Source organism: Peromyscus eremicus, chromosome 2 (genome assembly GCF_949786415.1).
Source record: "Peromyscus eremicus chromosome 2, PerEre_H2_v1, whole genome shotgun sequence".
Lineage (NCBI taxonomy): Eukaryota > Metazoa > Chordata > Mammalia > Rodentia > Cricetidae > Peromyscus > Peromyscus eremicus.
In genome coordinates this window covers 61,126,119-61,141,152 of record NC_081417.1, presented here as the reverse complement: position 1 = coordinate 61,141,152, position 15,034 = coordinate 61,126,119, and the positions used below count along the sequence as shown (strand labels likewise).

The window sequence follows — 15,034 nt, the reverse complement described above, 5'->3', positions numbered from 1 at the left end:
CTCCTCACTCTTGATAATCTTTCATTTGCTTTCTCATCATGCCCAATTTCTTTCTGTACGCCAGAGTCTGCATTCTGAGTTAGAATACAGCTGCACCATGCAGGCATTACACCGTACTGGACTTCAGCAATATGGTTTTGGGCTCGAGGAGAGGTTTCAGATAGAGGGCCATTTCTCCTCTTGATCCATCCCTTTGGCTTATGCCTGAAGCATCCATATGATAGGTCTATTTGTGAAGGTTTTCTAAAGTTTTGCAAACCACTAGAGTAGAAAGCATGGTTCATCTGACTGTTTGACAGGCATGTCTGTGAAAGCAACTGAAAGATTAATGGAGGATGTAGTTAAACACTGACTACTAAAGAGTTAAGAGAACTAGAGGAATTATGAGACTGACTTTCACAAACAAAACAGTACAACTAGGCACTGTATGCTCATTGGAAATTATATTCGAGTGAGTTGTGTGTGTGTATGTGTGTGTGTTGTGGCCAACCATGTGCTTTTATCTTCATGTGCTAGTTGTGGTCACTCAAGAGATTTTTCTTTTGGAATGTAGGTTCGCCGTATACAGTTGGACGAAAAATTCATCAGAGATAGTCAACAGAAACCACCACCTGTGCCTGATAAAGAAAATAAGAAACTGCTGTGTGGGAAGTGCAAGACCTTTGCATGCTACACAGCTGACATCCGAGTGGTCGAGGTGAGCAGCCCTGGCCATCTTTAGTGCCAGTCAAAGCTTATCATCTCCTGGAGAAATGTTTGTAGAAGGACGCTAGTGCTTCTGTTGTGACTGTTGGCCATGGTCCTTGTAGTGAGAAATAAAGTCTTGCTTCTATGTGGGAGCCAGGAAAGCTGATGTTACAGAAGCACAAACTATGACAGTGGCGGGAGAGGCCGGGGAGTGGAGGGAGGTCTGATTACAGCGGCCCCAAACAGTCAGGATGGTAAGGGTTAGTACTCACAGCGGGGTGAGTACTGCTTACAGTTTCCAATTCACTTCTGTGTCTCGGCCTCCCCAGTGCAGGGACTACAGGCACACACCACCACTTTTTCCAAAAGTTCTTTTATGCAGCTGTAGAAAATGAATGTTATGCCGGGCCGTGGTGGTGCATGCCTTTAATCCCAGTACTCGGGAGGCAGAGGCAGGTGGATCTTTGTGAGTTCGAGGCCAGCCTGGTCTACAAAGTGAGTTCCAGGACAGCCAGAGCAACATAGAGAAACCTTGTCTCAAAAAAACCAACCAATCACCCCCTCCCCCCCAAAAAAAGAAAGAAAGAAAATGAAGGCTGCAGTGTTGTGTCCTTGATTAGCTCCTGGGACAAATAAAGGATTAGGCATAAAAATCTGTAATTAAAAGGAACGTACTGGTGTTGATTTCTTAGTTTTATCAAATGTGTGGATGAATATAAATGTGTGGATGAATATAAATGTGTGCCTTGGAACTTGGTTTAAGGCAGTCAAGAATCTCCCTAGCTATTTTTGCACCTTTACTATATGTCAACAACTATACCGAGGAAATGTTAAGGCTGCAGTTTTGAAGCACACATGGTATAGTGAAACCTGCCAGCAAACTAATGGTACAGTGGGAAATAATCTGAACACACCATTATAAAGATGCTTTCCTTATGGCTGCAAACAACATACACAGCAACACCTTTGTCATGACCACCAATGGGGGGTGTCCATCTTTGTCAAGAACAGAGGGTAAAGGCTAAGTATATAAAAATGTCATATTCTGATAAAGACATTCTTTCTTCCTATTGTGTTTTCTAAAATTCTTTTTTGGATAGAGAACTTTGTCTTTTCCTTTTTGCTTGTTTTTCAAGACAGGGTTTTTCCTGTATTGCCCTGGCTGTTCTGGAACTTACTCTGTAGACCAGGCTGATCTTGAACTTAGAAATCCACCTGCTTCCACCTCAGGAGTGCTGGAATTGAAGATCTATACCACTACCACCCAGCTTCAGGGAACACTTCTATGATGAAAACAAAACACTTTATTGAAAAAAAATGTAACACAGCTGGGGGCAGTGGTGGTGCACGCCTTTAATCCCAGCACCTGGGAGGCAGAAGCCGGTGGGCCTCTGAGTTCGAGGCCAGCCTGGTCTACAGAGTGAGTTCTAGGATAGTCTTTACTGAAAAAAACAAACAAACAAAAAGTAACACTTGCAGGTTAGCCTTTTAATTTTTCCCCCTTATAACTTTTTTTTTTTTTTTTTTTGAGACAGGTTCTCTTTATATAACTCTGGCTGTCCTGAAACTCACTCTATAGACCAGGCTGGCCTTGAACTCACAGCGATCCATTTGTCTCTGCCTCCCAAGTTCTGGGACTTAAAGGTGTGTGCCACCATGTCTGGCCCCCTCAAAACTTTTAATTAAAGGTTGGTAAAACCTCCAGAGATGAGTGCTGGTGTAATTCTTGCTACCAATGGAGGGTGGTGGATGGCTCGACTAGCTAGGGATAGGTTATATCGGACCATTTGAACAAGAAGCATATTACCAGTGACATCCATTTTATGAATCTGATTCTTTAGATGTAAAAGGTACTTTCAGTTCTGATTTCAAAGGCTTCTTGTTCACCATGGCCCCTTTAGACAATTTCCCTGGAGAACTGGATGCTGGGTCTGCACTTGTTTCTGTAGGGTACACTCTTAGTCAACTATAGGTAGGACCTGGGGACAGTCCAGCTCCTGAGCTTCTTCACACGCACACTGACCCGTGGGTGGTCATCCCTATCCCTTGGTTTGTGCCTTTCTGGCCTCTGGTGAACTTGTACTTTGCATGTGTTCAACAACTACCCCTTTGTTTCTGAGTTAGAGAGCTGGGTTTCTCCCTCTTCTGGGGTGCTCAGTACCACCTCACTTACACCTCCTCCCACCCGTGCATAAAGCCCAGTAAATGGATCCTCCTCTGGCCTGCAGGAGGCTGTCTCTAGTCCCTTCTTTTTCCATCTGTAAAATAAAGGTGATGCCACTCCCTCTTCCTCCTTGACTGTTGAGTAGTTTTTAAGTCGTTTTCGGACTGCTTCTAACATTCTTTTATGTTCCATCTCTTCCTCTCAGCAATCCCATTACACCGTGCTTGGAGAAGCTTTTAAGGAACGCTTTGTGTCTAAGCCACACCCTAAACCAAAGACCTACGATAGTTTCCAGAAGAAAGCAAAAATATTCTGTGCCATTCAGAACTGCCGCCATGACTGGGGGATCCACGTGAGATACAAGACATTCGAGATTCCAGTCATAAAAATTGAAAGTTTTGTGGTGGAAGATATTGCAAGTGGAGCCCAGAACCGGCACTCAAAGTGGAAGGACTTCCATTTTGACAGAAAACAGTTTGATCCTGCAGAAATGTCCAAATGACCTCACGGCTCCCGAGTCTTTCAGTCCAGGGAGCCACGACTCTCGGAGTGCAAAAGCAATGAACTAATTCTTCCTTACACAAGCTTATACTGTGTCGAAGGCCAGATCACCTGACCTGTTTGTTCTGAGCAGTTCTCATCCACACAAAGCGCATGTGCATGAACTGCAGCACCGAGTATTTTGTTTACCAATAACTCACAGCACTTGGCAAGGGGGAGGGTTGAAAATTTTTCCCTTTTATACTTTTCAGAACTGCCGGCCAAGAGAACACACAGCCACTCAGTACATCAGGATGGATGAAGTGTTGGAAGGTTTTCCTTACTGCCCTCTTTTCTCAACCTGCCACAAGATGCTTTGCCCTTAACAAGCTACTGAATTTGTTCTTTTTAAGGACACCAGACTGACTGCCAAATCCAACGGGCATTTCTGGTTCTTATAATGGACTCCTTTCCTGCTTTGGCGGTCACACTCCCCTTCGGGTTCTCTTGGTTTCTGATTCTTCTAGTCTTTTTCTATTGGTCTTTGCTGACACAAGTATAGGTGATTAGAGTGACATATACCTTTAAAATTTAACACACTGTAGTAGACAGCTATGCTTGCTGAGAAGGCATTTCTTTTCTGCTCATTTACTATACATCTTACTCTACAATATGTTCTTTTAACTTGGACCATTTCCCCTCCTTGACTAGACATCTCAAGCCATGGTTCCCTCCTCCCTCTCCCCCTTGAGACAGGGTCTCTCTGTAGACCAGGAACTAGACATGTAGCCTTGAATTCACAGATTCCCCTTATCTCCCTAGTGCTGGGATTAAAGGCTTATGCAACCCTACCTGGTTCTAGCTATTTTCAATAAAGGCTAATGTTTAACATTTCCAGTTAATATGGCTTTTTTTTTTCTTTTATAGACAAGGTTCCTGGAACTCTCTCTGTAGACCAGGCTGGCCTTGATCTCAGGGATCTGCCGGTCTCTGCCCCTCAAGTGCTGCGAGGAAAGGCTTGCCCTTTCTTCTTAAATATTATATCTTCAAATGGCTTTACTGTCTTTCTTGTTGAGGGTTACAAATACTTTAGAGAGCTTTCATGGGGCTCTTCAGCTTAAGAGACAAGTGCCCGAGTGATGTTACTGCCAACATACCAAGGCACTCTGTGTTCAGTTCAGGGTAGGAACTGTACTGCTTTGGAGGCAGTCCAGCGATTTAATTATCTTCCTAGAAGTTATTTGTAATTCATTAGTGCCATCAATGGCCCAAACAAAACTGCAGAGATCACATGACCACATAACTCTTTTCACATGACATTTCTATCTGAAGACTATCCCAAGAACACCCAGTACACAGTGGGCCACCCAAGTCAACCTGGAGGTCAACAGAATGCCATGGGATAACACCCCACTTCCCACTTGTTCTTATGTCCAGAGAATTAACCAGCAACAGAACTTCTGGAAGAAAACAAACTGTAGGGATTAGGCTTTTAATTGAATATATGAAAAAAGATAATATGTAGTAGTTATTGATCATGGTTATTGGTAAAATTCTTAATAAGATGCAATACAATAGATTAAGTGAATTCTCTGAGAGCTGACTTTCACTCATCACTTTTAATATGTGAGAGCTTTCTTTGCTGGTACAGTTTAAAAAACTATAGCATGTATAAGATATCTACTGGAAATTATTCAGATAAGACCCCTTTAAACATTACAATGATTTAGTTGAAAATCACTTCTATATTTTATGTATATGGGCATTTTGTGTGCATGTACATATGCACACTGGAAGAGAGCACTGGATCCCTTGGACTATAGTTATAGATGGTTGTGTTCTCCATGCGGGTGCTAAGAATTGAACTTAGGACCTCTGGAAGAGCAGCCAGTGCTCCTAACTCCCGAGCCACCTCTCCAGCCCCTGACAATGATAATTTAGTTGAAGTGGAATAGTCCTTTCTCTGCCAATGGGGAAAAGCAGACTAAAGCTGAAACTGAACAGAGAATTTGAGTGGTACATGGAGTTAAGCCACTGCCAGGCATACCCTGGAATGGAACAAACCCTGGGTTATTAAGTACTGAATGAATAGAACACGTAAGTTTTGAGAAACGCCAGAATGCTGGTCTTTGGACTTCCTTATGGAAGGCTGCATCTGGACTATCCCATGAGCACATGACCAGACCCTGATAGAGTCCTGGCAGGTTGCCAGCATGTGTCTTTTCTGAAGTTCAGCTACAACTTGTTCTACAATCACAGACCTTGCTGTTTTGTGGTCAATACTGCTGTTGCAGCCTGTTCATCCTGAAATGGAGTCTGCAAAGACTTCATTATGCAATAAGGTGGCTAAAGTCCCGACTCCTGTACTTAGAACAGACTCAGTGGTAACTAAAGTTCAAACAACAAGCCAAACAGATGGCCGTTCTGCAACCACTGAAACACTTCTCTTCCCTGGACGTTGTTAATCAGCATCCTGTAGAAACACAGGAATAGATAGGTAGGTGGGATACCAGCAAGACCGGTAGAACCAAAGTGAACTATAAACTTCTGGATCATGTCAGTAAACTGTTTTAATACACTATAAATACAACTACCAATTCACTCTACAAATCTGTATTTAATAGACAGGTACAGGCTTGCTGGGTGCAAACTTTTAAAACTCTTAATAAAAATACCAGCTTTGATTATCTTTGTTTATGGCAATTTGACTAAGTGAACAGAAATTAGTTGAGTGTCAAATCACATCTGTGGTGATGACATTTAACAGCTTCCTAAAGCAGCTGGTGGAACCATAGTTCCTGTTTTCACAGGCAGGGCTGTATACTCCTGTACAACCCACCGGCTGCCTCACACTGTCTCAATTGTGGTCTGAAGGCACCCGGTTCGAACGCTTGGTCTCCAGAGGGTGGTGCTGTTGGGGAAGACTGTGGAACCCGGAGGAGGTGGGGCCTCTCTGGAGGAAGGAAGTCAGTGGGGATGGACCCAGAGACCTGATAGCTGGTTCCACTTCCTGTTCGCTATGCCTCCTGCTCCCATGCTTCCCTGCCTGCTGCCCTGTCTTCTCTAGCAGGGTGAGAGATACTGCTCTGGAACCCTACACCAAAATAATCCCTCCTGTACGCGCTTTTGTCAGGGTGTATTCCTACAACAACAGAAGAGTAATGGACACTGCTACAGTTCTGGGGAAGCTGTGCCAAAGTTAACTTCTTCACTGATGACCAGAAAGTCCTGCTGTCTGTGCCTGAGGCAAATGTTTGCAATGACAAATGATTGATTGACAATCAACAGTGGATGGTAGCCATAACACTGACCCATGGAGGGACTCGGAAGAACACAATAGATGCTGTCCCGGAGGCCATAAGAATGGGAGCTGAGAGGGGAGATGATGGGTAAGGAGCTGCAGTTTAAATCACTAGAACCAGCTAAGCCTGAGGCCACAATATCACTATCCTTTTAGTTATATGGGCTGATTTAGTTTTCCCTTTTTGCATAAACCACTCTGAGTTGTGCTTCTAACACCCCAAGACGGACACGGCTAACATATCCTTTCTTTACATACTTCTATGTAACACAAACATTGTATACACACACACACACACACACACACACACACACACACACACACACACGCACGGCTAACATATCCTTTCTTTACATACTTCTATGTAACACAAACATTGTATACACACACACACACACACACACACACACACACACACACGTGCATGCACACACTGAAAGGTACATGTGCTTTGTTGCTGTGTTAATTTGCCAGTTAACTTACATTGGATGCCAAGGAATGCCTATTCTTTAGAAAAGATAAGGCAGTAATGGACTTGGAAAATCATAAACACAAAGGAGATTATCATCCCCTTTTCGAGAGGATGGAGGGGATGGAGCCAGCAAGAACTACACTTTCAATTGGAGAGTGAGTGGGCCAGCACCACCTTAGAACTCAGGGAAAAGGTTGTACAGTCTTATGGACCAGCATAGGACACAGGCCAAGAATACCACAGCAAAAAGAACAGAAGATTGTGGTGATATATTGTGAACCCTAATAAAGCTTGCCTGAGAATCAGAGGACAGAGCCAGCCACTAGATTAGACATAGAGGCCAGACAGTGGTGGCACACACCCTTATTCCTATTACTTGGGAGGCAGAGATCTGTCTGGATCTCTCTGAGTTCAAGACCACACTGGAAACAGAGCCAGGTGGTGGTGGCACACACCTTTAATCCTAGTACTGGGAAGCACATGCACATTTAATCCCAGGAAGTGACAGCAGGGCAGAGAAGGGTATATAAGGTGTGAGGAAACAGGAACTAAAGCAGTTCAGCCGAGATCCTTTTGGGTGAGGACTCAGAGGCTTTCAGTCTGAGGATTCATGGAAACAGGATCAGCTGAGGAGTTGGCTATGTGAGGTTGGCTAGGGCTTCTTGCTCTGCTTCTTTGATCTTTTGGCATTCACCCTGATATTTGGCTCTGGGTTTTTTATTAAAAGACCATCTAAGGGGGTTGGGGATTTAGCTCATTGGTAGAGCACTTGCCTAGCAAGCGCAAGGCCCTGGGTTCAGTCCTCAGCTCAAAAAAAAAAAACAAAAACACAAAAACCATCTAATATTTGAACAACAGAAGATACATTAGAATTAAGAGTGAAAGGGCCTCCTTCCAGAATCACATCCACAGGAAACTTCCCTCACAACCAGGGTCTTAGTCTCCTCACAACCAGTGTCTTAGGCTGCTTCAACAGAATCTCACAGACTGGATAGCTTAAGCCTAGGAATTCTGGAGGTCAAGAAGGCCAAGATCAAACACCCTCTCCCCCGCCAACTGCCAGTCAAGACTATCGTTCCTAGAACAGCTGTTCTAGAATGAAGAAAGGATAAAGGCTTTCCCAACAGAAGATGAAGGAGTCATCTCCAAGAAAAGACACAAAAGCATAAAACTCAGAGGGAAGGTAAGTAACACACCCAATTGAGAGCCTGGCTGTGTGGTATGTAGATCCGTTACTGCCATTTACTTTTGCTTTAAAGGTTTAAAGATAACACTCTTAAAATGTTAAACATTTACCACCATTGGTTAAGAGATGCACAATATAAAAACATGTCAAGTGTGGCATTAAAATACAAAATGTGGGAGGAAGAGGATGTTTTTATAAGTGTCAGAGTGTCTCTGGCTTATAAAACAGCCTGCAGTTCACATGACTGCTGACGGCCTCCGGGTGAGCACAAGGCCAGATGTCTGGTAGATACACAGAGGACACCACTGAAGACCATCACCTGCTCACACGGGACGAGCCGAGAAGTCAGAGGGACAACACATCTGCTGAATGACCAGAGCCACACGGAAGGAACTCCTCACCTACCAGTAACGGGGCCTTTTAGAAATGTGCAAAAAGTGTACACATATTATAGTCCCGAACAACTAATGAGCCAAAGGAGAAATTAAGGAACTCAAATTCCATGCAGTGGGAGACTAAAGTTGAACATGTCTGCACTAACACCATGATCTGCAGCTTCAATGTAATCCTATGAAATTCCCGGTGCTGTTTTTCCCAGTGATGTTTTTCTAAGAAATAAAAGCAACCTTACTATGTACATGAAACCACAAGACTCACACCAGCCGAAGACATGCTGGGCATAGAAACAAAATTGGAGTTATTACTGCTGTCTAACTTCAAGATAATACTACAAAGACATAGCAATGAAAATGGCATGGTGCTAACATAAAACAGATGCATAACCCAATGGAAAAGAACAGAGACCCCTCCCCCCAACCTCCCCCAAAATAAACCTACACAGGTGTGGTTAAATGACTTGACAAGGAAGCCAAGGACACGTGGAGAAAGAGCTGTCTCTTCAATAAATGCTGTGGAAAAAAATGGATGACCACATGCAAAAGAATGAAGTTGGACCCTTATCTTACTATGTATAAAAATCAACTAAAGGGCTGGAGAGATGGCTCAGCAGTTAAGAGCGCTGGCTGTTCTTCCAGAGGTCCTGAGTTCGATTCCCAGCATCCACATGGTGGCTCCCAACCATCTGTAATGAGATCTGGTGCCCTCTTCTGGCATATAGTCAGAACACTGTACATAATAAATATTTTTATTTTTTTATTTTTATTTTTTCCGGAGCTGAGGACCGAACCCAGGGCCTTGTGCTTGCTAGGCAAGCGCTCTACCACTGAGCTAAATCCCCAAGCCCATAATAAATAAATCTTTAAAAAAATCAACTAAAAATAGACTGAAGATGTAAGCATAAGCTTTTACTCCATAAAAGTATTAGATAAACGCATGGGGGAGTGCCATGGCATTGGTTCTAGCGATGGTTTTTCTGGTCAGAATTTCAAGGGCGAAAGCAACAAAAAATGCAAATAGGCCCATCAGACTGCTTCAAAATAAAAGCTCTATAGCCAAGGAAATAGTCAAGAGTCAGACTGACTACGAAACAGGAGAAAATATCGATAAACAGTTACTATCTAGAATATGTGGTATTAAAATTCAACATCGAAATGAAATAATTCAATTAAAAAATGGGCAAAGGACTTGAACAGACATTTTTCAAAAGAAGCCACAAAAATGATCAACGGGTATGTGAAAATATACTCAACAGCATTAATCATCAGGGAGCTGCAAATAAAACCATGAGTTAGCACTTCAAATCCATGAGCCTGGTCATTATCTAAAAGATAGAGGTTAGGACTGGTGAGAGTGGGGGGGGGGGTGTACACACCGCTGGAGGCCGTGGACATGTAAGGACACTACGGAAAATAGTATGGAGCCCTCTAGAAAATCAAAGAGAACGTTATTATGACCCAGACATTCTTCTTCTAGGTACGCATCCAAAAGAATTACACCAGTATGTTGAAGAGACACCTGTACCAATGTTCATCTCAGCATTATTCACCAAAGCTAAGGTATGAACTCTGCCTGTTGTCTAGTGTCTATCCATGGCTGAATCAATAAAGAAAACAGGGCGCATGTGTGTGTGTACACACATATATACCATTTGTGGCAATATGGGTGAACCTTATGGACATTATGTTAAATGAAAAAGCCACATACAAAAGAAAAATCACTGCAGAGTCTCCCTGTGTCTGAAGTGAAATGCACACAGCACTCAGACAAGCATCGAAATAAAAAGGAAGCAGTGAAGAGTCAGTTATAGAATAAATGGGAGAAAGTGTATCAAGCTATACGTGAAAACATGAAAGAATATGGGATTTCATGCAGGAGGAACGAACTTAGGAGTTCTGTGGTACAGCATGGTGACTGCTGTTAATACCTATACATTATATATTCTTTTAAAAATATTTTCTTGGAAGTGTTTTCACCACAAAAGATAAGTTTGTGAGGCCTAATTCAGTCACTCTACAATGTTTATATATTTAAAAAAATCATGTACAAAGTATAATTTTTGCTTTTCAGTTAAAAAAAAATTAAGAGATAAGGCAGCCCTTCCCCCAGTGGAAATTTTAATCCATAACAGAGGCACTGGCTGGTCTGAAGTCAAGGCTCGGGGGTCAGGCCATGTATAGAATTGCACAGGTAACATCCTCAGATCTAGTTCTCATACAGACTCAAGGAAACCAGGCTCCCGGTGTGAGAGCCAAGGAAATGGTGGCAAGCCAGTCTCTAGCGAGAAAATAAGGGGTGTGTGTATGTGCGTGTGTGTGCGTGCGCGTGCATGTGCACACATACATTCTGACATGCTCTCAAACAGCGTGGGGATGGATGATTTATAGTCTGTGGCATTTTGTTACAGCAAATGTTCTGAGCAGAACAAGGCACTCCATGAAATAATTCCAGCTATGAAAATGAGTGAACAGATGATTTTAGGACACCAAGAAGCCATGATTTGCTCCTTGCTGCTGCTGCGACCAAGGTCTGGTCTCCTGCTCGCCAACAGGCAGCGCACACGTGGCTCCTCGACATCCCCTCTGTGTCTGCAGTCCAGACACAGGGGTAGGAACAGCAGGCACGAAGGCCCCTCAGGGCTCCTATGGCTCAGTGTCACAGCACTGTGCCACATTCCAACAGAACTCAATTCCAAAGCCAACACATTTTCATGAAAATATATTTAATCTTATTCAAATTAGAAATCCCGTCTCTCTCCCCAGTTACTTTCAAACAAAGGTCCCCCCGTCAAATGTTGAAAATGGTAAGAGACGATCTCTCTCCTGTTGATTGGAAGGTACATAATCAAACACTTCCGATGGCTGACCGTCCACCAGGTCTTTGCTCACCAAGGAGGGAGGACATCACTGCTATGGTTGGAAGCGTGAAGAAGTTCTTACCTATGGCAGTTAACACTGGTGTGATGGATAGAGGAACGGACTCTCGGGGGGGGGGGGGTGTTTCATTGAGCGGAGACAGATGGACAGAGAGGAATACAAAGGGGAGGAGACACTTCTGAGGATACTGGCTAGTGTTCAGCTGAAGATTAGTCGGTGAAAATCAATGTCCGGTGATCAGTAACTCAAAGACAAGGTGGTTCTCTTTTTGGTACTACTAACTTTCCCATGATCCTAGGTTCCAAATTATAGAAAAGGATAAAACGATTAACAAATCAAGAATGTAGACACTCCTGGCTCTGTGCCTCCAGCAATGGCAGTGCCCACTTTCTCATCTTGGCAGCACCCTCATTAGAGGTAGAGGTGGCTGCTTTACCAGGTCTCTGCCAGCTGGGGCCTGGTACCTCGTTGGGTCTAGCACCAACGGTGGGTCTCCTAAGAGGCCAGCACCTACTGGGCCATCTTGCGGATCATGTAGTTCAGGATGCCTCCATTATGGAAGTAAGTGAGTTCCACATCTGTGTCGAACCTCATCACGGCCTGGAAGGTCTTCCCAGTGTCCAGCTGTAACAGCAAGGAGGCAGAGTGCTGCTGAAGGAGGGGTCGAGACACCTGCCTCAGGGAGATTCCACCTGGCTGCCCACTAGCTTCAGTGAAGGTGTGGTCCATATGCCCAGGGCCAGCAGCATATGGAACCGGTGGTCTCTGCACTCAGCCAGGCCTACTGGATTAGCATGTGTATTTCAACAAGACCCCTGGGGATTTATGTGCCCACTGAAGGTTGAGAAGCACTGCAGAATTAATGATGTGGGTAAGAGGCATGTGGGAACAAGTAGTCACCCAGGACAGCAGCTTGAGTGACACTGTGATGCTTTCTCCTAAGTCTTTTCTGGACATGCTCTTAGGGGTCATTCTGGGCTCTCAGCAGCTGCCTCTGTAGTGCTGTCCCCTTGGGACTCTGGTGCTGGGCACTTTATTCTTGCCTCCCTAAGGACGTGTCATCACCTCCGTATTAGTTACTTCCTGTTGCTGGGTCAAACGCCGTGACCAAAGCAACTTAGGGAAGAGAGTTTATCTTGGCCTGTGGTTCCAGAGGGATAAGACATCAGGTGGGGAGGCATGGCAGCACATGGCAGGCATGGCTGCGGGAGCAGGAAGCTGAGAGCTCATCTACTCGACCACCAAGTGCCAGGCAGAGAGAGGGAACTGTAATTGTGAGACTCTGAACTCTCTGCCCCCGGGAACACACTTCCTCCACGAGGCTGCACGCCCGAGCTGCCCAGGCACCACTGGTTACCCAGAGTTCCAGTGCGGGAGACTGGGGGACACTTCTCACTTAAACCACTGGGCTAATTACAGCTTGGGGCCTCAGCTGAGGCTCATGGAAAGAGTGTATACAGGATCTGTTGATCATATTTTCATTTAAAAAAAGAAGAAAAGGGAAACTTCTAGAAAACAGGAAAGTGTTACCTCTGAACTTTGATCACTATTTGGGCTGAAAGAGACTGAGAGAATGGGGCTATCTGGTGACAGGAGTTCAGAGGGAATCGATGAATACTGTGACACAGGAAAACCATGATAATCAGCAGGTATTACCTATGCTGTGAGGAGGTGGACAGTACCAGTAGGCTTCACATCTAATGCCATCCCCAGTTAACCCCTCTCCCTCCACTGATTTCTTCCTATCGAGGGATTAAGAACAACAGGCCCTTGCTTCAGGGCCTGCCTGCAGAAGCTCTGCTTACCTTTATCTGAACCTTCATGCGCGGCTTAAGGTTTTCAGGAATGTCGATAGTATACCGTTCCCGACCCGTGAGGCCCAGAGAGTCCGCAGTTTCACCGGGGAGATATTCAAGGGGGATCACCCCCATCCCGACCAGGTTACTGCGGTGAATGCGCTCATAGCTCTCTGCCAGGACAGCTTTGATTCCCTGATGAGCCAAGAGAGAAGTTTGGACATAGTTCCAACTTTTTCTTTAAGAGGTACACAGAAACTTTACAAATTCTTCAAAAATACTCACAGCTAGATTCTCAGTATCTGCTAGTTATTCATCTAAAACGCTATCTTCTAGTTATCAATAACTTATTAGCGAGTCTTCTACCAGATTGCCTACAATATACCAGCACTCTATAAGCACTTCCTTGAATTCTCTCCTGCCCTCCACCAACTTGGAGGCCAGCAGATGTGGTTACTGTCCCCTTTTGCTAAGGGAGTTTTATGGTGGGATGCAGTATTTGAACCCACATGGTCGGACCATGCACTTAACCACTTTGAGATACAAGAGTCCTCAGCTAGCCGGGCGGTGGTGGCGCACGCCTTTAATCCCAGCACTCGGGAGGCAGAGCCAGGCGGATCTCTGTGAGTTCGAGGCCAGCCTGGTCTCCAAAGCGAGTTCCAGGAAAGGCGCAAAACTACACAGAGAAACCCTGTCTTGAAAAACCAAAAAAAAAAAAAAAAAAAAAAAAAGAGTCCTCAGCTAATTTGTATCTGCAGCGTATATCACAAAGCAATATAAAAAATCATTTTCTTTTCCTTGGGTTTTCTTTTACTGTGGGCACATATCAGCAGATACTAAGGGTTTAATCGAGAGAGAATGCACTACCAAGCAAATGATTAGTGTGCGTTACTTTCACAATTCCTGTTCCAGGACCAAACTGCACTGAACAGCTTTGCTATGAAGCTTCCCATGAAGGATCTTTTATCATTAGGGTGTAATTGGCAATATACAGCAGTAACTAATAGAGCAGAGAACTGGATTAACTAGGCTTTCCTACTAGTTATAAATTCCTGGATACCACCTCAGATCTACTGCACCAGAACCTTGCAGGGGTGTGAAGTGCAGGAGTGTGTGTGTGTGTGTGTGTGTGTGTGTGTGTGTGTGTGTGTGTGTGTTTGTGTCTGTGTGATTTCATCTAAGTTTCAAGAACCTGGTCGTTAAGCAGTAAGTATTGATGCTGCTGCATACTGGAATCACCAGGGGAGGTTTTTAAAATCCCAACATCCAGACCTTTACTAACTGAAGTGGGCTTTCCCAGGAGAACACCTAAAACATCCCCACACGTATTTCAAAGTCAAGAAACTTTCACTGATATAAACTGTGCAGCCCCTCTGGAGGTGAGACAATTCAGTGGGTAAAGGTGCTGCCATCAAGCCTGAGGTCCCACAAGGCTAGCATCAACTGCAAGTTATCCTTCCTCTGACCCGTGGCTGTGTGGGTACTCATGTTTGCACTTGCATATATGTGCACATGAGTGAACATACTAGATACAGTAATTTAGAATAAAAGTACCTACTCTTACTTTAACCCAACTCTCCAGCCCCCACCCCCCAGACAGGGTTTCTCTGTGTAGCTTTGGAGCCTGTCCTGGAACTCACTTTGTAGACCAGGCTGGCCTTGAATTCATAGAGATC

At 44.4% G+C, this 15,034-nt stretch overlaps 2 protein-coding genes across 2 annotated transcripts in view; one reads left to right on the top strand and one right to left on the bottom strand.

Moving 5' to 3' along the window:
* Positions 1 to 4,224, top strand: part of Rigi (RNA sensor RIG-I) — a 50,592-nt gene extending 46,368 nt beyond the window's left edge. Inside the window, exons 17-18 of the mRNA XM_059254107.1 lie at positions 554 to 697; positions 3,057 to 4,224. Of these exons, the coding sequence (XP_059110090.1) occupies positions 554 to 697; positions 3,057 to 3,353 (441 nt within the window). The 3' untranslated portion in view covers positions 3,354 to 4,224. The remainder of the gene's footprint in view (positions 1 to 553; positions 698 to 3,056) is intronic.
* A 7,167-nt stretch (positions 4,225 to 11,391) lies between these two features.
* Positions 11,392 to 15,034, bottom strand: part of Aco1 (aconitase 1) — a 66,086-nt gene continuing 62,443 nt past the window's right edge. The window contains exons 20-21 of the mRNA XM_059254106.1: positions 13,368 to 13,553; positions 11,392 to 12,186 (exon numbers count right to left, since the gene is read on the bottom strand). Coding sequence (XP_059110089.1) covers positions 12,073 to 12,186; positions 13,368 to 13,553 — 300 coding nt within the window. The 3' untranslated portion in view covers positions 11,392 to 12,072. The remainder of the gene's footprint in view (positions 12,187 to 13,367; positions 13,554 to 15,034) is intronic.